The sequence below is a fragment of the Anolis sagrei genome, chromosome 12 (assembly GCF_037176765.1).
Source record: "Anolis sagrei isolate rAnoSag1 chromosome 12, rAnoSag1.mat, whole genome shotgun sequence".
Classification (NCBI taxonomy): domain Eukaryota; kingdom Metazoa; phylum Chordata; class Lepidosauria; order Squamata; family Dactyloidae; genus Anolis; species Anolis sagrei.
This window is the reverse complement of record NC_090032.1, coordinates 13,174,019-13,199,230: the sequence shown is the minus strand read 5'-3', so window position 1 is coordinate 13,199,230 and position 25,212 is coordinate 13,174,019. Positions and strand designations below refer to the sequence as shown.

The window sequence follows — 25,212 nt, the reverse complement described above, 5'->3', positions numbered from 1 at the left end:
TTATCCTTCCCTTACTTCCTCCTTCCTTCGTTTCTGTCTTTCCCTTCCCTTTATCTTTCTTTCTTTCCTTCCCTCTTTCCTTCCTTTTTCCCTCTCTCCCTCTTTCTCCTTCCATCCTTTCCTTCCTCCCTTTCGTCGTGCCTTCTTTCTCTCTTTCTTTCCTTCCTTCCATTGCCGGGCAGCCAGTCCTCCTATCGGGGACTGCTAGCGTGTGGCCCCCAAGTTAGAAAGTTCGCCCATGCCCGGTCTACCCTGACCATACCAAGCTCAAGGCCGTGGCCCCATATGTAGATGGGGCACATTGTCTTTGTTGGCAGTCTCCCATCCACGTCCGAACCAGGGCTTGTCCCTACTTCACTCCCAAGATCAGACCAAATCTGGTGCCTCTGCGGTATTTACTTTGCTCTAATCTCCTGCAGAGGCTGACCTTGGGGTCTGGGATTATGAGAGCCATATACATCTGTCATGTTTGGCCTCACTTCGCCTTTTTTCCTCGGCAAGCGGCCTAAATATGGCCATCGGCAAAGGGCTCCGAGGTTGGGGTTGTCTCAAGATGCCATTTTTTGTGCGCCTTTCCCATCTTTGACAGGATCTATTTTAAGTGTAGGGATCAGAACAGGAGTCCTGGTGTAGTTAGGGACACCATGGATTTGTATACAATCGGTGCAGCATTGCAGTGTTTATAATACTTTTCCAAATGGTGAACCTTTTCTAAGCCGTCACACATTGATTTAGCATTTTTACAGAGACGTCAGCAATGACCACCAGTTCTTTAGTATATTGTCAAAAGCCCTATGAGGAGCGGCTTAAGGAGCTGGGCACGTTTAGCCGGAAGAAGAGAAGGCTGAGAGGGGATATGATAGCCATGTTTAAATATGTGAGAGGAAGCCACAGGGAGGAGGGAGCGTGTTTGTTTTCTGCTTCCTTGGAGACTAGGACGCGGAACAATGGCTTCAAACTACAAGAGAGGAGATTCCATCTGAACATGAGGAAGAACTTCCTGACTGTGAGAGCCGTTCAGCAGTGGAACTCTCTGCCCCGGAGTGTGGTGGAGGCTCCTTCTTTGGAAGCTTTTAAACAGAGGCTGGATGGCCATTTGTCAGGGGTGATTTGAATGCAATATTACTGCTTCTTGGCAGAGTGGGGTTGGACTGGATGGCCCATGAGGTCTCTTCCAACTCTTTGATTCTATGATTCTATGAATCACTGGGTTGCTGTGAGTTTTCCAGGATGTCTGGCCATGTCCCGGAAGCATTCTCTCCTGATGTTTTGTCCACATCTACGGCAGGCATCCTCAGAGGTTGTGAGGTCGGCGGGAAATTAGGCAAGTGGAGTTTGTGTATCGGTGGAATGTCCTAACAGTTCCCAAAAAAGGATTCACCCAGACAGGAAGCAGCCAGGCTTTGAAGCTGCAAAGCCACTGAATGCTAATCAAGAGTTCTTTCTCCCATCCTGGACATCATTCCACAAAGGGCGGCTCAACCCATTACGCAAAGTAAGCATTTGCAGTATAGTTGATTTTTCCCAGGGGCGCTCTTGGGGGAAAATAGACCTTGACATATGTGAGTTGCAGTTACTGGGATGTATAGTTCACCTACAATCAAAGAGCATTCTGAACTCCACCAAAGATGGAATTAAACCAAATATGGCACACAGAACTCCCACGACGAACAGGGGGGGAGGGGGGGGGCAAATACTGTTTGCTTACCATTGAAAATTACCTAGGGCCACCTCTGACTGAATGGCCTTGCAGCTTCCAAACCTGGCTGCTTCCTGCTTCTCCGTTGGAAACTAGACAAGTGGGGTTTATGTCCTAACACTTCCCAACAAACGATTCTCCCAGGCAGGAAGCACCAGGCTTTGAAGCTGCAAGGCCATTCAATGCTAATCAAGCTGGCCAATGGCAACATTCACACTTGCCTCCAACAGACAAGAGTTCTTTCTCCCACACTGGACATTATTCCACAGATATATAAACCTAGTTTCCAACTGACCTCACAGCCTCTCAGGATACCTGCCATGTCTTCCTGCATTTAAAAGGGTTGGACTTGATGGCCCCTGGTAGGGGCGGCTCAACCCATTACGCAAAGTAATCATTTGCAGTATAGTTGATTTTTCCCAGGGATGCTCTTGAGGCGCTCTAGGGGGAAAATAGACCTTGACATATGTGAGTTGTGTTGTTGTTCATTCGTTCAGTCGTCTCCGACTCTTCGTGACCTCATGGACCAGCCTACGCCAGAGCTCCCTGTCGGCCGTTACCACCCCCAGCTCCCTCAAGGTCAGTCCAGTCACTTCAAGGATGCCATCCATCCATCTTGCCCTTGGTCGGCCCCTCTTCCTTTTGCCTTCCACTTTCCCCAGCATAATTGTCTTCTCTAGGCTTTCCTGTCTCCTCATGATGTGGCCAAAGTACTTCAACTTTGTCTCTAGTATCTTTCCCTCCAGTGAGCAGTCGGGCTTTATTTCCTGGAGGATGGACTGGTTGGATCTTCTCGCAGTCCAAGGCACTCTCAGCACTTTCCTCCAACACCACAGCTCAAAAGCATCGATCTTCCTTCGCTCAGCCTTCCCTAAGGTCCAGCTCTCACATCCGTAGGTTACTACAGGGAATACCATGGCTTTGACTAGGCAATGGATCTTTGTTGCCAGTCTGATGTCTCTACTCTTCACTATTTTATCGAGACTGGACATTGCTCTCCTCCCAAGAAGTAAGCGTCTTCTCATTTCCTGGCCACAGTCTGCATCTGCAGTAATCTTTGTGAGTTGTAGTTACTTGGATATATAGCTCACCTACAATCAAAGAGCATTCTGAACTCCACCAATGATGGAATTGAACCAAATATGGCACACAGAACTCCCACGACGAACAGAAAATATATATATCAGTGATTGGTTTGGGGGGGGGGGCACCAAAATACTGTTTGCTTACCGTTGAAAATTACCTAGGGCCACCTCTGATTCCACAGATATATAAATCCCATTTTCATAGTTTCCAACAAACCTCACAAACTCTGAGGATGCCTGCAAAAATGTGGGCGAAACGTCAGGAGAGAATGCTTCGGGAACATGGTCAGGCAGTCCGGAAATCCTCAGAGGTTGTAATCATAATCTATATATATAAATTTGTTAGGGGCATCCAACGAGGAAATAAAACTCAAAACCCCCCCAACGAAACTTAACCAAAATTCCCATGCCCATAACACAACCCACAAGGTACAAACATATCTACTCAAAATGAAAAACAACACAACAACACACTCACAAAACGGCAAAACAACAAAACTCAAAAATCCCCCAACGAAACTTAACTAAAATCCCCGTGCCCATAACACAACCCACAAGGTACAAACATACCTACTCAAAATGAAAAACAACACAACAACACACTCACAAAACGGCAAAACAACAAAACTCAAAAATCCCCCAATGAAACTTAACTAAAATCCCCGTGCCCATAACACAACCCACAAGGTACAAACATATCTACTCAAAATGAAAAACAACACAACAACACACTCACAAAACGGCAAAACAACAAAACTCAAAAATCCCCCAACAAAACTTAACCAAAATCCCCGTGCCCATAACACAACCCACAAGGTACAAACATACCTACTCAAAATGAAAAACAACACAACAACACACTCACAAAACGGCAAAACAACTGAGCATGTGCATTGGCGCCCAGCCGCAAGTTCCATCGCGCGCGCACATGACCTTCCGGCCAACGTTCCCTCTGCGGAAACCATGCCCACTCCAAGCCCCGCCGCGCCGCTTCCCGCACACACACACCCCCTGCCGCACACACACACGCAACCCCACGCTCCATCACTCCCCCCGCCGCCGCACACACACACACGCAACCCCACGCTCCATCACTCCCCCCACCGCCGCACACACACGCAACCCCACTCCCCCCGCCGCCGCACACACACACGCAACCCCACGCTCCATCACTCCCCTGCCCCAATCTTACCTCCTTTTACTTCAGGCCACCTCCAAACCCCACCCCGCCCCTTCCCGCCCTGTCAAAATCTAGGAAAGACAGGAAGGAAGGAAAGAAGGAAGAAAGAGAAAGGGAGGTAAAGAAAAAGGGGGAAGGAAGGAAAGTTAGAGGAAGAAGAAAAGGAAAGAAAAGGAAAGATGGAAGGAAAGAAAAGAGAGACAGCAGAAGAGAAAGAAAAAGGGGGAAGGAAGGAAAGAGATAGAGAAAGAAGAGGAGAAGGAAAGATGGGAAGGAAGGAAGGAAGGAAGGAAGGAAGGAAGGAAGGAAGGAAGGAAGGAAGGAAGGAAGGAAGGAGGGAGGGAGGGAGGGAGGGAGGGAGGGAGGAGAGAAAGAGGGAAGATTGGCCACAGCAACACGTGGCGGGTAAAGGTTGTTATTTCTATTATTATTATGATGATGCTATTGTTCCTATGAGACCCTTTTAGGGGGAATGGGAGAGGTGTCAGGTCCCAGAGGCAATGCATTGCATTATTGTTATTGTTATGATGGTGGTGAAATAAAAGGAAATAAAAAGAGAAAGAAGGAAGCAAACAGGGAGGGAAGAAAGGCAAAGGAAGAAAGGGGGAGGGAATGAAGGAAAGAGAGAAGGATGAAACCAAGTAGTGAAAGAAGGAAAGAAAGAAAGAGGGAGAGAAGGAAGAAAGTAGAGAAAGGGGGAGGAAAAGGGGGAAGGAATAGGTAGGGACCTCTCTTTCATAATAGTCCAGATATCTACCTCAACTTTGATAAGTTTTACTATAGGCCACAGCAACGCGTGGCAGGGCACAGCTAGTAAATAATAATAAAACTTAATTTGTACCCCGCTACCATCTCTCCAAGGGACTCGGTGGGACTTCCATGAGGCCAAGCCTCATACATCAATAAAAAAAAATCAATAAAACAATCAATACAATACAAATCATATAAATCACATAAACAGAAAATAAGCAATAACAATCAACAGTGACATTCAAATATAATAGATTTAATAGATTGAAATTTTAAAAAATAATGCTGGACGTGAACAAGGTAGGATATAACTGGGATAGGATTTTCAGAGAGAAATGAGGGAACGCAGTCAGTCCTGAATCAGTGGTAAAGTGCATTTTGAGGGCATATTGCTGAAAGTTTTCCTTATTCTGGGAAGGCACACTGGAACAACCACGTTTTCAGGCCCCTCCTAAAGACTGCCAGAGTTGGGCATGTCTGATGTCTCTGGGAAGTGAGTTCCAGAGTCGGGGGGCCACCACCGAGAAGGACTTTACTACTACTAATAATAACAGTGACAGTATATTGTGCTCTTAAAGTCACTTAGAAGACCTCTGCATTCATTTAAAAGATGTTTTTCTTGCTATTAATTTCGTATGTTTATTAGGCACTCAGTTTGCAGGATATCAAAGAACTGGGAGAGACCACAAGGGCCAGCTTGATTAGCACCGAATGGCCTTGCAGCTTCCAAGCCTGGCTGCTTCCTGCTTCTCTGTTGGAAACTAGGCAAGTGGGGTTTATATCCTAACACAGGGGTCCTTAAACTTTTTAAACAGAGGGCCAGGTCACAGTCCCTCAAACTGTTGGAGGGCTGGATTATAATTTGGAAAAAAAACCCCGCACTGTGCATATCTTATTTGTAGTGCAAAAACACTTAAAAACAATACAATAATTAAAAAGAAGAACAATTTTAGCAAATATAAACTTATTAGTATTTCAATGGTAAGTGTGCTCCTGCTTTTGGCTGATGAGATAGGATTGTTGTTGTTGTTGTTGTGTGCTTTCAAGTCGTTGCAGATTTAGGTTGACCCTGAGCGAGAGCCAGGTAAATGACCTTGGAGGGCCGTTTCCGGCCCTTGGCCTTAGTTTGAGGATCCCTGATTTAAAAGATGCTTTTCCTGCTATTAATTGCATATGTTTATTAGACACTCCGTTTGCAGAATATCAAAGAGCTGGGAGAGACCACAAGGGCCGGCTTGATCAGCACTGAATGGCCTTGCAGCTTCCAAGCCTGGCTGCTTCCTGCTTCTCTGTTGGAAACTAGGCAAGTGGGGTTTATGTCCTAACACTTCCCAACAAACAATTCTCCCAGATAGGAAGCACCCAGGCTTGGAAGCTGCAAGGCCATTCAATGCTAATCAAGCTGGCCAACGGCAACATTCACACTTACCTCCGACAGACAAGAGTTCTTTCTCCCATACTGGACATTATTCCACAGATATATAAACCCAATCCCTTGCAATCATAGAATCAAAGAGTTGGAAGAGACCTCATGGGCCATCCAGTCCAACCCCATTCTGCCAAGAAGCAGGAATATTGCATTCAAATCACCCCTGACAGATGGCCATCCAGCCTCTGTTTCAAAGCTTCCAAAGAAGGAGCCTCCACCACACTCCGGGGCAGAGAGTTCCACTGCTGAACGGCTCTCACAGTCAGGAAGTTCTTCCTCATGTTCAGATGGACGAATACATCATGTATTAATTCAACAATATTATCATGGCATTCAAATCGTTAATTATAGTGGTCGTTTTGTTATTACGATCGCAAAACAATGTATGTTTACAAGCAGGGGCGGCTCAACCCATTACGCAAAGTAAGCATTTGCAGTATAGTTGATTTTGCCCAGCATCTGATCTTGGGGGAAAATAGACCTTGACATATGCGAGTTGTAGTTACTGGGATGTATAGTTCACCTACAATCAAAGAGCATTCTGAACTCCACCAATGATTTATTTATTTATTTATTTATTTACTGTGCTTATATACCGCAATTCTCAGCCCAAGGGCGACTCATTGCGGTGTACAACGTGAAAAAACAAGTGCAAATTACAAAACATAGTGCAAAAAATCCACAATTCATCATTATCAGAAAAACATCAACATTACTACAAGATTTCTACTACATTCCGAATCGTCTCATCGTCAAGCCACAATCCGATATCATTTCCGTTGTTCCATTCCTATGGTCAAATTACCAGTCATTGCACTTCTTGGTCAAATGCCTTCTTAAATAGCCAGGTCTTTAACTTCCTGCGGAATATCAACAGGGAGGGGGCTAGCCTGATGTCCACGGGAAGGGTGTTCCACAGCAGAGGAGCCACCACCGAGAAGGCCCTATCTCTCGTCCCCGCCAGCCGTGCCTGTGACGCAGGCGGGACCGAGAGTAGGGCCTCCCCGGAAGATCTCAAAGTCCTCGTGGAATTGAATGATGGAATTGAACCAAATATGGCACACAGAACTCCCACGACAAACAGAAAATATATATCTGGAATATTGTGTCCAATTCTGGGCACCACAATTCAAGAGAGATATTGACAAGCTGGAATGTGTCCAGAGGAGGGCGACTAAAATGATCAAGGGTCTGGAGAACAAGCCCTATGAGGAGCGGCTTAGGGAACTGGGCATGTTTAGCCTGAAGAAGAGAAGGCTGAGAGGAGATATGATAGCCATGTCTAAATATGTGAGAGGAAGCCACAGGGAGGAGGGAGCAAGCTTGTTTTCTGCTTCCTTGGAGACTAGGACGCGGAACAATGGCTTCAAACTACAAGAGAGGAGATTCCATCTGAACATGAGGAAGAACTTCCTGACTGTGAGAGCCGTTCAGCAGTGGAACTCTCTGCCCCGGAGTGTGGTGGAGGCTCCTTCTTTGGAAGCTTTTAAACAGAGGCTGGATGGCCATTTGTCAGGGGTGATTTGAATGCAATATTCCTGCTTCTTGGCAGAATGGGGTTGGACTGGATGGCCCATGAGGTCTCTTCCAACTCTTTGATTCTATGATTCTATGATTGAACATGAGGAAGAACTTCCTGACTGTGAGAGCCGTTCAGCAGTGGAACTCTCTGCCCCGGAGTGTGGTGGAGGCTCCTTCTTTGGAAGCTTTTAAGCAGAGGCTGGATGGCCATCTGTCAGGGGTGATTTGAGTGCAATATTCCTGCTTCTTGGCAGGGGGTTGGACTGGATGGCCCATGAGGTCTCTTCCAACTCTTTGATTCTATGATTCTATGATATCAGTGATTGGTTGCGGGGGGGGGGGGGGGGCATCCTATTTGCTTACCATTGAAAATTACCTAGGGCTGCCTCTGGCCCCTGGGGTTCCCTTTCAACTTTAGGATGCCATTTATTTATTTATTTATTTATTTATTTATTTATTTGCTTTACTTCTATACCGCCTTTCTCAGCCGAAATGGCGACTCAAGGCGGTTTACATAGTAAAGGATTAACACAGCAACATCAAAAGGCAGTTAAAAACACATTATACAAAACATATCAAGTCAAAAAACAATCATTACCAAAGACGTGCGCCTCAACAAACAAATCAGAATCAGAATCCGCAATCATAATCCGTTATAGCAGTTCCTATGTTCAGTTGTACCATCTTACTGTGTTTCATTGCACTATTTAGCCAAACGCTTGTTCGTAAAGCCAAGTCTTGACCTTCCTCCGAAATGCCAGCAGTGAAGGGGCCTGTCTGATGTCCACAGGTAGGGCGTTCCACAGCCGAGGGGCCACCACCGAGAAGGCCCTGTCCCTCGTACCCGCCAGCCGCGCCTGAGATGCGGGCGGGACCGAGAGCAGGGCCTCCCCAGACGATCTTAACGTCCTAGTCGGTTCATAGGAGGAGATGCGTTCGGAGAGGTAAGTAGGGCCAGAACCGTTTAGGGCTTTATAGGCTAAAGCCAGCACCTTGAATTGTGCCCGGTAGCAGATTGGCAGCCAGTGGAGCTGGCGCAACAGAGGAGTGGTGTGCTCCCTGAGTGCCGCTCCTGTTAGTAGCCTGGCTGCCGAGCGTTGGAACATCTTTATTAATGACTTAGATGAAGGGCTAGAAGGCATGATCATCAAGTTTGCAGACGACACCAAATTGGGAGGGAGAGCCAATAGTCCAGAGGACAGGAGCAGAATTCAAAACGATCTTGACAGATTAGAGAGATGGGCCAAAACTAACAAAATGAAGTTCAACAGTGACAAATGCAAGAGACTCCACTTTGGCAGAAAAAACGAAATGCAAAGATACAGAATGGGGGACAATGCCTGGCTTGAGAGCAGTACGTGTGAAAAAGATCTTGGAGTCCTCGTGGACAACAAGTTAAACATGAGCCAACAATGTGATGTGGCGGCAAAAAAAGCCAATGGGATTTTGGCCTGCATCAAGAGGAGCCTAGTGTCTAGATCTAAGGAAGTAATGCTACCCCTCTATTCTGCTTTGGTTAGACCACATCTGGAATATTGTGTCGAATTCTGGGCACCACAATTCAAGAGAGATATTGACAAGCTGGAATGTGTCCAGAGGAGGGCGACTAAAATGATCAAGGGTCTGGAGAACAAGCCCTATGAGGAGCGGCTTAGGGAACTGGGCATGTTTAGCCTGAAGAAGAGAAGGCTGAGAGGAGATATGATAGCCATGTAGAAATATGTGAGAGGAAGCCACAGGGAGGAGGGAGCAAGCTTGTTTTCTGCTTCCTTGGAGACTAGGACGCGGAACAATGGCTTCAAACTACAAGAGAGGAGATTCCATCTGAACATGAGGAAGAACTTCCTGACTGTGAGAGCCGTTCAGCAGTGGAACTCTCTGCCCAGAGTGTGGTGGAGGCTCCTTCTTTGGAGGCTTTTAAGCAGAGGCTGGATGGCCATCTGTCAGGGGTGATTTGAATGTGATTTTCCTACTTCCTGGCAGAATGGGGTTGGACTGGATGGCCCATGATGTCTCTTCCAACTCTATAATTCTATGATTTCCGTGACTAAGAGGAAAACTAGGTGAGATTTATTGGGAAATAGGGAAAATCTTTATCGGTGCTTATTTGTCTTGCCAGGTGTTGCGGATCCTCACTTTGGTCTCGTCAGCATCTACCTTGGCAGGGCCCCCTAAATTCGTGTTCGACATCATAATGTCAAGTTTTCAAACGTTGTGGGTTTTTTAAAATACAACTTTAGCCTTGGTTTGCTCCTGATGCAATAAATAAATACATAAATAAAGAAGTTCCTGACTGTGAGAGCCGTTCAGCAGTGGAACTCTCTGCCCTGGAGTGTGGTGGAGGCTCCTTCTTTGGAAGCTTTTAAGCAGAGGCTGGATGGCCATCTGTCAGGGGTGATTTGAATGCAATATTCCTGCTTCTTGGCAGAATGGGGTTGGACTGGATGGCCCATGAGGTCTCTTCCAACTCTTTGATTCTATGAGTCTATGATTTGAAGCTTCCGAGCAGTCTTCAAGGGCAACCCCACATAGAGATAGATATATAGATATATTCGACAGATATATAAACCCAATCCCTCGCAATGTATAAATACATCATGTATTAATTCAACGATATTATCATGGCATTCAAATCGTTAATTTTAGCGGTTGTTTTGTTCTTACGATTGCAAAAATAATGTGTGTTTACAAGTATGGATCAGAACGAACCAACAAGGAGACAAAAAGTAATAAAGGTCAAGCGACTCGTGGATACCAAGCAACTAATTGTCGCCGTCTCCGTCCAAAGCAAGGAAAGCCAGCATCAGTTTCTATTTTCCAAACTCTCCTTTCCCACTTTCACTCCCTTAATCTCTCCTTTGTTTATCTCTGTCCGTCACTTTAACCTCGTTTCTCTCCGGCCTGAAAGGTTGTAAAAGTTTTGGATGCTCAGCCAGTCTACAAATGTTTGCCAAACCCACTCAGGGATGAGTTCCGGGGAAAGCTACAACTTGCCCGGGCTCATCCGCTGCCCCTCAATGGAAAGCCAGCAAAGAAAAACAACAGATTTGAACTGAGGAAACATTCAATTATAGACCAACAGTGGAGTTAAAACCCAGACAAATAGTGTCATCTTTGTAACAACAGTTTTACAACATGGAATGTGAGGCTAGATCTGGGATGATCCCTACAGTACAAAGTCTGATTACTTTGAACCCTCCAATGCAGATACAGCTAAAGGAAATCCGGCTAGACAGGGTGAGAAGGGCGAAATATACATGTTTAAAATAAAATAGATCTTCTCTACCTCCGTAGAGGGACACAGACCGGCTCACAGCAAGGATTCAATGCTAATAATACAGTCTTAAAACAGCATACAACAACAAAAGGTTAAAATACATATAGAATAAATGACATATAAGATAACATCACGTCCATCTGAGTCCGTATGTGTGGTCGATAACTTTGTTTTGTAGCCGGTCTCAGCCATTATTCTGGGAATGCTTCATTCCACAGCCAGGATTTCACTAGCCTCCTGAAGGACAGGAGGGAGGGGGCAGATCTGATCTCAATCGGGAGAGAGTTCCATAGCCGAGGGGCCACCACAGAAAAGGCCCTGTCTCCCGTTCCCACCAGACACGATTGCGAAAGTGGCGGGACTGAGAGCAGGGCTCCACCAGAAGATCTAAATAAATAAATACTATGATCGACCCTGCTTAGTTTCCAAGATCTGATGTGCTTAGGTGCCTTTAAAGTAATTTTTAAAAAGATGTTCTTTAGCTGATGTTTGCCTCTACCCCCAAAGTCTCATTATATCAGGGGGAGGGGATAACAAATGTACTGTAAAGTTTTAAACAGTGGCTGAATGGCCATCTGTCAGGAGAGATTGAATTGTGCCTTCCTGCCTGGCAGAAATGGGTTGGACTAGATGGCATTTGGAGTTCCCTTCCAACTGTATTGCGTAATTTTATGATTGGGGAGAAAGACTTTGTGCGTGTCTAGAAAGTAGTGGTCAACACAGAGGAAGGATTTTTGCAAATATTTTGCAAACAATTTGCAAACATTTGCAAATATTTTTAAACATTTTGCAGACTTTTTCAAACATTTTGCAAATATTTTCCAAACATTTTTCAAGCATTTTGCAAATATTTTTCAAACATTTTGCAAATATTTTTCAGTTTTTTCAAACATTTTGCAAATTGCAATTTTATGGAGACATTTTGCAAACATTTTGCATATATTTTAATGATTTTAAATTATTACATTTGGCCCGGCCATAGGTTTTTAAATGTCTGTATGTTATTGTTATTGTTTATTTTTGTTTGTTTTTTTTAATTTATTTATTATTTGAACTTCTATGCCGCCACTCCCCTGGGGCTCGGAGCAGCTTAAAATCTAACACAATTTAAAACAATTTAAAAACAGCAATATCAAAAATCAAAAATTGCAAAAATTTGGAGATTTATTTGACTGTTTTGTATTGATTATTTTGTTATTGCCTTCGTTTTATTGATGTACTGCAGGCTTGGCCTCATGTAAGCCGCACCGAGTCCCTTGAGGAGATGGTAGCGGGGTACAAATAAAGTTTTATTTTATTATTATATTTTATTATTATTATTATTATTATTATTATTATTATTATTATATTTTGCAAACAATTTGCAAACACTTGCAATCATTTGCAAATATTTTGCAAATATTTTGCAAATATTTTACAATGAAAACTTTATAAATATTTTATCATGAATACATTGCAATCGAACGTGCATGTAGCAACAATTTCCCATTTCCCCATGTAGGGCAACTTTTGGGACAACTTGCAATGGATCGGTGATGCCGTGTTTGTGGGTCAGCCTTGCTTTGCACAATGTTTTCAAGCTCGGTTTTTAAAAAGTTCCCCCTATGAATGGGAGGGAACCAACAAAGACACTCCCAAAGTCAACCAATTACAAGAGCTCAAATTTGGTACCCATACCAGGAGACCTCACCTGATGATGGATCTGGACCAGCTTCACCTTCTTGGAGAGGAAGAGCCAGAATGCATCTTGCAGGAGCTTCTTCCCGCATTCACATCTGGCTTCCCGAAGCCCAAAGAGCCTGACCTGCTCCAGATGTGGCTCGGCTATGAAGGATGCTCTTCTCCTGGCCAGAACCTGGAGTCTCTTGATTCCCACCAACAAAGAGTGGGCCAAAACAGACCCCAGTTTGCTTGCTCAGCTTTTGGGCAAACTTTGTGCTCAAACTCAGAGCTTGGAACCACTTGCGGCGGATGCTTTTGATCCCCAAAGTCCTTTCCGTGGCACCTTCAGTTCCTCCTTGCACTGCGAGGAAAAATGCACAGGCAAAAGTGAGATCCAGTCAATTGGGAAAAGAGAGTGCTGTGGTCCCAAGCTTTCTTCACCTGCCAGCCTTTGCGCGCACAATGGAGACAAGTGATCCTCTGCTGCCTCCCCGCCTCCAAGCCTTTGTGAGCCCAGGAAGAGCCAATCGCAGGCCCCAAGCAGCCTCTTGCACCTTCCAAACCGACCAACCCACACTAAGCACTGGAGAGCTTTAAAGCCTGTGCATCTGCTCTTAGTTTTCTTTGCAAAGGTTCCTGGGACCTGTAGTTTCCCCCATAGGCCTAGGTCTCGTTTGTTGACCCAGAGTGCCTCCCAGTGGAATGGGCCTTCATGGCTGCTCCCAGGGCCACACAGATGTGTAGCATAAGGAGGAATGGTTCGATTCAAACAGCGCTTCTCAACCTTCCTAATGTGGCAACCATAACATTATTTTCACTGCTACTTCATAACTGTCATTTTGCTAGTACTATGAATCGTAATGTCTGATGTGAAGGATGTATTTTCATTCACTGGACCAAATTTGGCACAAGTATTTGAGCATGGCTCTCGAGTCCCTCTTAATCTGCTTGGTTTGTTCCTTGTTTGACTACTTGCTTTAAGCACATTCGTTCTGGAAACACCCAATGTACTATGTGTTGTAGAATAATAATAATAATAATAATAATAATAATAATAATCTTTATTTATACCCCGCTACCATCTCCCCAAGGTGAGCGAGAGTTCAAAAGTGGCAGGCTCAAACCCAGCACCTCAATCCGTGGGTGATACCAGATGAGAGACTCCCCCCTGGGCACACAGAAGACTGGGCGACTTGGAAGGCGCTGAACAGACTGCGCTCTGGCACCACAAGATGCAGAGCCAATCTTAGGAAATGGGGCTACAAAGTGGAATCCACAACATGCGAGTGCGGAGAAGAGCAAATCACTGACCACCTGCTGCAATGCAACCTGAGCCCTGCCACATGCACGATGGAGGACCTTCTTGCGGCAACACCAGAAGCACTCCGAGTGGCCAGATACTTGTCAAAGGACATTTAATCAGCTACCAAGTTTGCAAAATTTGTGTGTGTTTTTTTTATCTGTTTGTTTGTTCTGTTCTGTTAGAAATGTAATACAATGTTCTGGTTGTGGATGACACGATAAATAAAAATCTCCCCAAGGGACTCGGTGCGGCTTATATGAGGCCAAGCCCACAGTACAACAATAACAAAAGCAATAATGAAAACAATCAATACAATACAATTAATATAAATCATATAACAATCTATATAAATAAAGATGTAGTTACTGGGATGTATAGTTCAAAAGGACTCCCAGACTCTTGACCAATGATGAAGGGCGTAGCGCCTCGCCATCCAGGGTGGGCAGATGGATGTCCCCACTGCCCAGTCGACCCAGCCATAGGATCTCTGTCTTTGCTGGATTCACCCTCAACCTGCTGGCACGCAGCCATCCAGTCACGGCCTCGAGGCACTGATGGAAATAATCGGGTACAGAGTCCGGTCGGCCTTCCATCTTCAGCACCAGCTGAGTGTCATTGGCGTACGGGTAACACTCAAGCCCAAAACCTCGAACCAGCTGAGCAAGTGGCCGCATATAGATGTTAAACAACAGAGGGGAGAGAATGGCCCCCTGAGGAACCCCACAAGAGAGAGGGGACCTCTCAGAGACCAGGCCTCCCCTCTCCACTCGCTGTCCACAGTTGTGAAGAAAGGAGGACAGCCAGTTTAAAGCTCTCCCCCTGACTCCAACAGCAGCAAGGCGGTGGGTCAAAAGATTGTGGTCGACTGTGTCCAATGCTGCTGTGAGATCCAATAACACAAGCAGCGCTGACCCACCCTGGTCAAGCTGGCATCGAATGAATGTGATCCGCTAATCCAATGTTCCTCAACCTTCCTAAACCCATTAATACAGTTCCTCATGTTGTGGTGACCCTCAACCATAAAGTTATTTTTCTTGCTATTTCAGAAATGTAATGCTGCTACTGTTATGAATCGTAATGTAAATATCTGATACGCTGGATGTATTTTCTTTTTCTGGACCAAATTTGGCACAAATACCCGATACAGAATTGAACCAAACTTGGCACACAGAACTCACATGACCAACAGAAAATACTGGAAGGGTTTGGTGGGCATTGACCTTGAGTTTGGGAGTTGTAGTTCATGTACATCCCGAGAGCGCTGTGGATGCAAACAATTATGGATCTGGACCAAACTTGGTATAGATACTCAATTTGCCCAAATGCGAACACTGGTTGAGTTTGGGGAAAATAAACCTTGACATTTGGGAGTTGATGGGATTGATAGTTCACCTACACTCAAAGAGCATTCTGAACCCTACCAACGATAGAATTGGGCCAAACTTCCCACACAGAACCCCCATGACCAACAGAAAATACTATGTTTTCTGATGGTTTTTGGCGACCCCTCTGATATCCCCTCGTGACCTCCCCAGGTGTCCCGACCCCCAAGTTGAGAAACACTGTGATACTCTCTTGGATCCCAGAATTCAAGATTGGTGTTATTATTCTTACGTTATTGTTCTGTTTCCAGTGTTGACAATATCACAAGGCGTCTGCCATTACGCTCCCCAAAAAGTGATTTATTATTAAATCATTGCTATCCCACCTTTTTTTTATTATAAGGACACCATATAGGTAAAATAAACAAGGAATGAGTTAGACAAGTTAAAACATACCAAAAACCATAGGTTAAAGCAGCTTAAAAGGCTACAAAGAAAGCCCCATAAATGTGCATCCAAAGCAAATTAACTCCCCAGCTTTGATTGTAAAATCAATGTAAACAAATAGAAACTTTAATTGAGATCAAGGCTCCTTAAACCTTTTTGCACTCGCAACCCTTTCCCACCCCTATGAAACCCAAGGTATATAAAACTTCTTTGAATTTGGTTATTTAGAAGCAGAAAAGGGAGTAATCCTAAAGATCCAGCTTGTTGCTCTGACTATTTGGTTCGTTGGTAGAATTGGATGACAGCCTTCTCCTGGTCAGGTGTTTCAATTGAGCCGTTGCGCAGTTTCCGGATTTCCCTGATGGCATCCACGCCAGAGATTTTCCGGGTCTTCACTAAGTAACATGCCAGCATGGTTCCAGTTCGGCCAAATCCCAACATGCAATGCACGGCTGCAGCCTGAAAGGATGGCGAGAGAATAGAATAAGTTAAGGCGAAAGCATTTATCCCAGCGTCATACCAAGGCTTCAATACCAATGGCAAAAATACTTTTGTTGCCATTGATGCACCACTGCTTTCACGTTGCCATCCCATGAACAGCAGATTAGAGGAGCTGTCGTCGTAGACCTGTCAGCAGCTTTGTTAATGTAAGTAATTGCCTCCTTCTGAAAAAAAATGTTTAACATCACAAAGGACGACCACCTCACCTGCTTCATAAAAAATCTGCTACAAAACAGGAGCTTTTTTGTTGAGTTCCAGAGAAGCAGATGACTTAAACAGAAGAACGGCCTGCCTCAGGGGACCGTGCTTTCTCCATCAATTTTTAACATTTACACAAATGATCAGCCACTGCCAGAAGGGACAGAGAGTTTCATCTAAATGAGTTCAAGTCCCCAGGGCCAGATCAACTACACCCAAGAGTACTGAAGGAACTAGGGGAAGTCATTTCGGAACCATTGGCAATCATCTTTGAGAGTTCTTGGAGAACAGGAGAAGTCCCAGCAGATTGGAGGAGGGTCAGTGTGGTCCCAATCTTCAAGAAAGGAAAAAAGGATGACCCAAACAACTACCGTCCGGTCAGCCTCACGTCGAGACCAGGCAAGATTCTGGAAAAGATTGTTAAGGAAGTAGTCTGCAAACACTTAGAAACAAATGCGGTCATCGCTAATAGTCACCATGGATTTATCAAAAACAAGTCATGCCAGACTCATCTGATCTCTTTTTTCGATAGAGTTACAAGCTGGAATGCCATGGATGTGGCGTACCTGGATTTCAGGAAGGCCTTCGACAAGGTCCCCCATGACCGTCTGGCAAGGAAACTAGTCCAATGTGGGCTAGGCAAAACTACGGTGAGGTGGATCTGGAATTGGTTAAATGGACGAACCCAGAGGGTGATTCTCCCCAATGCTTCCTCTTCATCTTGGAAAGAAGTGACAAGTGGAGTGCCACAAGCAGGGTTCTGTCCTGGGCCCGGTCCTGTTCAACATCTTTATTAATGACTTAGATGAAGGGCTAGAAGGCAGGATCATCAAGTTTGCAGACGACACCAAATTGGGAGGATGGCTTCAAACTACAAGAGAGGAGATTCCATCTGAACATGAGGAAGAACTTCCTGACTGTGAGAGCCGTTCAGCAGTGGAACTATCTGCCCCGGAGTGTGGTGGAGGCTCCTTCTTTGGAAGCTTTTAAACAGAGGCTGGATGGCCATCTGTCAGGGGTGATTTGAATGCAACATTCCTGCTTCTTGGCAGGGGGTTGGACTGGATGGCCCATGAGGTCTCTTCCAACTCTTTGATTCTATGATTCTATCCCTTCTGGGATAGATGAATCATGCCATCACCCCACTTTTAAGCGGTACCTATTTATCTACTCACATTTTGCTTTTGTACTACTAGGTAGATAGAAGCTGGGCTAAAGGCCAGGAGCTCACCCCAACCCAGCCTTTGAACTGTCAACCATTTGATTGGCAAGATTTACTGCAGTTGGTGGTTAACCTACTATGCTAAAGCCCGGCCCAAATGTTCCAAAAGGGTTCGTTTCTGTGACTTGGTTTCTGTTGAAACCACAATTCCTTGTTTTTATGCCCTAAATAGGATAATATACAGATAAAATACAGGAATTCCATTTTTTCACCATGTTCTCAGTATTCTCTCAGAACCTCGGGTGGCACAATTGGTGAAACCCTTGTGCCAGCAAGACTGAAGACTGAGAGGTCAGGGATTTGAATCCAGACAGAACACAGATGAGTTCTCTCTGTCAGATCCAGCTCCCCATGAGGGACATGAGAGAAGCCTCCCACAAGGATGGTACAACATCAAAACATCCAGGCGTCCCCTGGGCAACATCCTTGCAGGCGGCCAGTTCTCTCACACCAGAAGCGACTTGCAATTCCTCAAGTCACTCCTGACACAGGCCCATAACCAGTATTTTGATTTGGGAGGTGCTGAGTTTGATTCGGGGGGGGGGGGGGCTGAGTTTGGTTCAGGGGCTGGAGCTGAGGATCTACCCAAGCAAACCTTTTTTATCATTATCCCAATACCCCCATGCGTATGGGATATATTGAGCATGTACCAGTAAGGCTTTCTCGTGGACTACCCTGAGAATTTGGTGGGGGGGGGGCTGAAGCCCCTCAAGCTCCCCCCCCTCCCCGCTACATACCTGTGGACCTGACATGAAAAAAACCAGTGTTCTCGTTGGCAAGGTTGTTAAAGATGTTTTAAGGGATAAAAGAACACTTCTGAAACTCTGCTATATATGTTTTTTGTGCATTGGCATATCTTTGTTCCTAACAGTTCAAAGAGATATCTACGTATATTAGTCTAACAGCTGAGAAACCTAATTGCCTTGCATGAATGCTGGTAGATATTTACCACTAAGGAGAAGGTTGACTCAAGTGAGTTTTCAACTCTTCTCAGGAAGATCATACTTTCAAAAGGTTATGATCTCTAACAAGGTCATGTTTTCCAAAGGTTATATTATTCCAAATAGTGTGGATGCCAATTAATCTCCAAAAGGATCATACTTCCAAAAGCCTGTGGAGATTCCTGGTTTTTCCAAAAGGTTTCGAATAGCCATTTCCCCAAAAGTTGTGGAATTTTCCATTTTCCAAAATGCCAATAGTCCAGGTTGAGATGGAAAACAACACATGTTCTGTAAGAAAGCAATATCTGGTACAGTATTATTATTTGAGCACAGGCCCAATTCAGAACAGGGATTACCTCGCCCTTGGCACTGGCATCTTCCACGATCTGTAGAAAGCGCTGAATCTGCTCCGGAGACGGCGGGTGGAAGTCAGTGATGCGCAAGCGGTGCACTTGGATGCCGGGGCAAGTGTCGTGGTACGGGGGGCTGCGCTCGGTGAGAGAGATAAGGTGCCGGATGCCGTTGTCATACATGTATTGGTAATGCGCGGGCAAGCGGGGCATGGCTAGTCCCGCGAGCCGGCCGGGTTCAACCCAGGAGAAATTGGGTGGCACTGCGGACTCCATGGGCTCTGCAGCAAAAAAGACCAAAAGTGGAAGGAGGTGACGAACAGCAACAGGTCCCTTCCATCCGTATTCTGAATGACATCCTATCAATGGGTGTTGCCATGTGCAACATGAATGGGTTTTCTTGCTAAACACCATTTCTCGGCCTAAGCTCAAATGGAGTTGAGTCACAGTCCAAGATGATTCTGTGCCCAGACTTGCCAGTTTGCCCATCCCTCAATACACTAAGATTTGTGTTATATAAAATAATTCTAGAACAGTGGTTCTCAACCTTTCTAACACCGTGACCCCTAAATATGCTTCCTCATGTTGATGTTGAGCAACCCCCCCCCCCTCCCAAAATAAGGGATAGTGACTTAAAGTTCTGCAAAGGGCAAGGGCACCAGACTACACAACAAGGGTTAAGTCTTGGTCACATTGCCAAGGCACTGACAACAACAAGGACCCCACGAGGCTTTTGGGAAATGGCTGGATCTTGGGACTTCTGCCCTTTGTGAGAGTTGTAGTTTCCCAAGGACCAAAGTGTGAATCAGTTGCAGCACAGATGGGGTTTCATCTGCCAGCCTTCCCAATGATCATGGACTCTGCCTGCATGTCTTGGACTTCAGTACATACTATCTCCCTCATGAACTTTCCTCAAAGACCTTTTAAAACATTGGACTTCAGGCTTCTTCATGAAGATTAATCCTCTTATTAAATATACTTGGAATGTGGGACAAAGATGGGGTTTTGTTGCTATGAAATGCTTATGATTTGAATGTATGTATCTTGCTATGAAACATTGCTTGTCCTCCTATCTTACCCCCTGACTTTTGCCCTAAAAAATGTGACCCAGGACTGCTGAAATGCCTGAGGCAGGACCACCGCCTCCCTGGAAACTTACTTGATTATTCCACATCTGCATGGACAATAACAAGTTGAGATTTCCTTTCCCGCTCTCTGAGTTTTGTCTGGCGGGCAGGGAAGTCTATTTGGACACTTTGATTGATTCACAAAAGGACAGGAATGACCCCCGGGGTCCCCTGTCCTGACCCTGTTTGTTCCTTCTACCAAAACCCATCAAGGACACTCCTTATCTGATCAAAAGCAGGAAAACCTTTCTTAAGGAAAACCGCACCTTTGCTGGCCAAAACAATGCACCTCTTCCGTCCTGCCTCCCTCTCCCTGATTTGCAAGGAGCTGAAGAGGGAGGGAGTTTTGAAACTTTCAAACCTGTATTTTGCCTATAAAAATGCCTGTAAAATTCTGTATTGCTATGCTTGTAGTGGAACTATTCCTACAATGCATCCGATTGCAGCTGAATCGCTAAAAAACCTCGGTGCCACTTCTTCGCCTTGGCAAGAGTCTCATTTCAATTATTAATATCAATAAAATTGCTGGAATCAGGCTTCCCTGAAGGCTTGCCAAGGTAGCGTTCCCTCTTTGGTGGGAACTAAGGGTCATCTCTCCTTGGAGTTGACCCCCCTAAAGTCTGAGTTGGCTTCAATGTCGTGGTGACCCCCAACCATAAAATTATTTTCACCTGCCCTGCGCCCCTGCCTGCCGGCGGGAGAGCAAAGCAAGCGAGGGAGGCCTTGCGCAAAGGGGCCCTAGCCTGCCCCACACCCCTACCTGCCGGTGGGAGAGCAACTCAGGCGAGGGAGGCCTCGTGCAAGGTGGAGGAACTGACCTGGAAAGCCTGGCTGTTTCCCTGGCACGGGCTGGCAGCCATTTTGAAGACCCCCAGAAAATGGCCCTGTGACCCCCCTGGGGGTTGTGACCCCCAGGTTGAGAACCACTGTTCTAAAACAAAAGCAAGTAAGGAGAGGGAGGAATCAAATGTCCAGAACAAAAGTAAACAAAGTGATCGTCATATGCTTTCGGAGTGATCCACGCCAAATACAGAAATCATGCATTCCAGTTCTTGGTTAGCTTTTCTGATGCTGGATTTAACCGTTACACCCTACCTATCCCATGGTTGTCATGCAAATTGAATGGAAAACAAAGAGACCTGTCCCGAGCAGACTGGTAGAAGACATACAAAGACAACTAACTAAATAAAATAAACACAGCCGCACCTTTCCGATGTTGCTGGACTGCATTTCTATTGTTTCTGATATGCTGACTAAGGTGGATCAGCAGTTTTCAAGGAGCCCCCAGTGGTTAAACCCTTGTGCTGGCAGGACTGAAGACCGACAGGTCACAGGTTCAAATCTGGGGAGAGTGCAGATGAGCTCTCTCTATCAGCTCCAGCTCCTCATGCAGGGATATGAGAGAAACATCCAGACGTCCCCTGGGCAACGTCCTTAGACAGCCAATTCTCTCATACCAGAAGCGACTTGCAGTTTCTCAAGTCGCTCCTGACACAACAACAACAAAAAGCAGTTTTCAAAGGAACAGATATGTTATGCTGGATCTACACTGCCATAAAAATCAATGATCTGCTTTGAACTGGATTGTATGGCAGTGTAGACTCATATAAAGGTAAAGGTAGTCCCCTGAAATTAAGTCCAGTCATGTCTGGCTCTGGGGTGTGGTGCTCATCTCCATTTCTAAGCCGAAGAGCCAGTGTTGTCCGTAGACACCTCCAAGGTCATGTGGCCGGCATGACTGCAAGGAGCGCCCTTACCTTCCCGCCAGAGCGGTACCTATTGATCTACTCACATTTGCATGTTTTCGAACTGCTAGGTTGGCAGAAGCTAGGGCTGACAGCGGAAGCTCACGCCGCTCCCCGGAATCGAACCTGCGACCTTTTGATCAACAAGCTCAGCAGCTCAGCTTTAACCCACTGCGCCACCGGGGGCTCCGTAGACTCATATAATCCTGTTCAAAGCAGATAATGTGGATTTTATTCATGTCAGGAGCGACTTGAGACACTGCAAGTCACTTCTGGTGTCAGAGAATTGGCCATCTGCAAGGACGTTCCCCAGGGGACGTTGCCCGGATGTTTTACCATCCTTGTGGGAAGCTTCTCTCATGTCCCTGCTTAGGGAGCTGGAGCTGACAGAGGGAGCTCAACCTGCTCTCCCCAGATTCAAACCACCTGTCAGTCATCAGTTCTGCTGGCACAAGGGTTTGAGAACCTCTGGAGGTTCTCAAACTTTTTTAACAGGTCACAGTCCCTCAAACTGTTGGAGGGCTGGATTATAATTTGAAAAAAAAATTACACACTACACATATCTTATTTGTAGTGCAAAAACACTTCAAATCAATACAATAATTAAAATGAAGAACAATTTTAACAAATATAAACTTATTGATATTTCAGTGGGAAGTGTGGGCCTGCTTTTGGCTGGTGAGATGAGATCGTTGTTGTTGTTGTTGTGTGCTTTCAAGTCATTTCAGACTTAGGTTGACCCTGAGTCAACCTTTGATCATCTGGATTATATAGCAGTATAGCCTAATATAATCCAGTTCAAAGTAGATAGTGTAGATATTTTTTGTGTCAGGAGAGACTTGAGAAACTGCAAGTCACTTCTGGTGTGAGAGAATTGCCCATCTGCAAGGACGTTGCCCAGGGGACACCTGGATGTTTTGATGTTTGCCATCCTTGTGGGAGGTTTCTCTCATGTCCCCACATGAGGAGCTGGAGCTGACAGAGGGAGCTCAACCAGCTCTCCCCGGATTCGAACCGCTGACCTGATTATCTTCTTTGATAATCTGGATTATATGGCAATGTAGATCCAGCCTCAGCCTAGAAAGAAAGCTTCCTCTTTATTAGTCTTTGTTGGGGGCCACAGTGGTCTGTGTGAACTGATGGGTTTGAAGTACTACAAATCCCATCAACCTGTGTCCATTCTCCCCCAAACCTCACCAGGACGTAAAGGGGATCATGGGGGTTATGTGTGCCAAGTTTGATCCAGGTCCATCACCCATGGCCTGTGAAATTGGCAGCCAATCAGACAGCTGCCACATACACTGTCCTCCCTCCGCATACAAACACTGACTTTTATTATATACATAGATTTAAACCAATGAGAAAAGCTTTTAAGGAGCTATTCCATTTGGCTGATTGAAAGGAAGGAAAAGAAGCCCCTCTCTAGCCTTAATCATAGAATCATAGAATCATAGAATCATAGAGTTGGAAGAGACCTCATGGGCCATCCAGTCCAACCCCCTGCCAAGAAGCAGGAATATTGCATTCAAATCACCCCTGACAAATGGCCATCCAGCCTCTGCTTAAAAGCTTCCAAAGAAGGAGCCTCCACCACACTCCGGGGCAGAGAGTTCCACTGCTGAACGGCTCTCACAGTCAGGAAGTTCTTCCTAATGTTCAGATGGAATCTCCTCTCTTGTAGTTTGAAGCCATTGTTCCGTGTCCTAGTCTCCAAGGAAGCAGAAAACAAGCTTGCTCCCTCCTCCCTGTGGCTTCCTCTCACATATTTATACATGGCTATCATATCTCCTCTCAGCCTTCTCTTCTTCAGGCTAAACATGCCCAGTTCCCTAAGCCGCTCCTCATAGGGCTTGTTCTCCAGACCCTTGATCATTTTAGTCGCCCTCCTCTGGACACTTTCCAGCTTGTCAACATCTCTCTTGAATTGTGGTGCCCAGAATTGGACACAGTATTCCAGATGTGGTCTAACCAAAGCAGAATAGAGGGGTAGCATTACTTCCTTAGATCTAGACACTATGCTCCTATTGATGCAGGCCAAAATCCCATTGGCTTTTTTTGCCGCCACATCACATTGTTGGCTCATGTTTAACTTGTTGTCCACGAGGACTCCAAGATCTTTTTCACACGTACTGCTCTCGAGCCAGGCGTCCCCCATTCTGTATCTTTGCATTTCATTTTTTCTGCCAAAGTGGAGTATCTTGCATTTGTCACTGTTGAACTTCATTTTGTTAGTTTTGGCCCATCTCTCTAATCTGTCAAGATCGTTTTGAATTCTGCTCCTGTCCTCTGGACTATTGGCTATCCCTCCCAATTTGGTGTCGTCTGCAAACTTGATGATCCTGCCTTCTAGCCCTTCATCTAAGTCATTAATAAAGATGTTGAACAGGACCGGGCCCAGGACGGAACCCTGCGGCACTCCGCTCGTCACTTCTTTCCAAGATGAAGAGGAAGCATTAGTGAGCACTCTCTGTGTTCGTCCACTTAACCAATTACAGATCCACCTCACCGTAGTTTTGCCTAGCCCACATTGGACTAGTTTCCTTGCCAGAAGGTCATGGGGGACCTTGTCGAAGGCCTTACTGAAATCCAGGTACGCTACATCCACGGCATTCCCCGCATCTACCCAGCTTGTAGCTCTATCGAAGAAAGAGATCAGATTAGTCTGGCATGACTTGTTTTTGATAAATCCATGTTGACTATTAGCGATGACTGCATTTGTTTCTAAGTGTTTGCAGACCACTTCCTTAACAATCTTTTCCAGAATCTTGCCCGGTATCGACGTGAGGCTGACCGGACGGTAGTTGTTTGGGTCGTCCTTTTTTCCCTTCTTGAAGTCCGACTCCTCTTCCTCTTGCCGCTCCATGCCCAAAAATAAACCCTCACTGAGGCTGTCCTCGAATGACCTTCCTTTCCAGAGACGCAAACCTACAGAGAAGCATTTGCCACCCGCTCATAACACAATCTGGGATCAGGCTATGCCATGCGATTCCCAGCAATTCCCTGCTTGCCTTCACCTGGCCCCAGGCATACCTGAGAGGAGAGAGAAAGGCCTCCAAAGAAGAGCTGTGCTTCTTTCTCAGGCACTGCAAGCATCCGAGCGCTTTCTCCAGGCGGAAGCACATCTGGTCTCCCTGTTGCAACTTTATTCAAGAGTGGAGCTCCTCCTTCCTCTGGCCTGATGGGCAGTCGCCACAGCGAATGGGGATGCAATGGGACCACTCCTATTGTCTTTGCGGCAAGGTTCAAAACCACTTCCACAGAGGGTCAGGACAGGCACATTTCAGTTCCAGATCAAAGAGATCACTGACTTAGGTGTGACCAGAGGCAGCCCTTGGTAATTTTTATTTTGGCACCCCCCCCCCCCCCCCCCAACCAATCACTGATATATATTTTCTGTTCGTGGACAACAAGTTAAAATGAGCCAACAATGTGATGTGGCAGCAAAAAAAGCCA

The 25,212-nt window shown here is 45.7% G+C and overlaps 2 protein-coding genes across 3 annotated transcripts in view; both read right to left on the bottom strand.

Moving 5' to 3' along the window:
• Window positions 1-13,182, bottom strand: part of IGSF9 (immunoglobulin superfamily member 9) — a 121,248-nt gene extending 108,066 nt beyond the window's left edge. The window contains exon 1 of the mRNA XM_067472673.1: window positions 12,632-13,182. The gene's annotated coding sequence lies outside the window, so the exon portion shown is untranslated. The remainder of the gene's footprint in view (window positions 1-12,631) is intronic.
• A 2,385-nt stretch (window positions 13,183-15,567) lies between these two features.
• Window positions 15,568-24,933, bottom strand: DUSP23 (dual specificity phosphatase 23). Of its 2 annotated transcripts, none has more exons than XM_060758281.2 (3): window positions 24,790-24,933; window positions 18,894-19,168; window positions 15,568-16,134 (listed from the first exon to the last, which is right to left on the bottom strand). In XM_060758281.2, exons 2-3 carry the CDS (start codon window positions 19,161-19,163, stop codon window positions 15,949-15,951), a joined length of 456 nt encoding a protein of 151 aa, XP_060614264.2. In that variant the 5' UTR covers window positions 19,164-19,168; window positions 24,790-24,933; the 3' UTR covers window positions 15,568-15,948. The 2 variants fall into 2 exon arrangements, with proteins under 2 accessions (XP_060614264.2, XP_067328546.1); XM_067472445.1 differs by lacking the exon at window positions 24,790-24,933 and adding an exon at window positions 22,782-22,838.
• Between the last annotated feature and the right edge of the window lie 279 nt (window positions 24,934-25,212).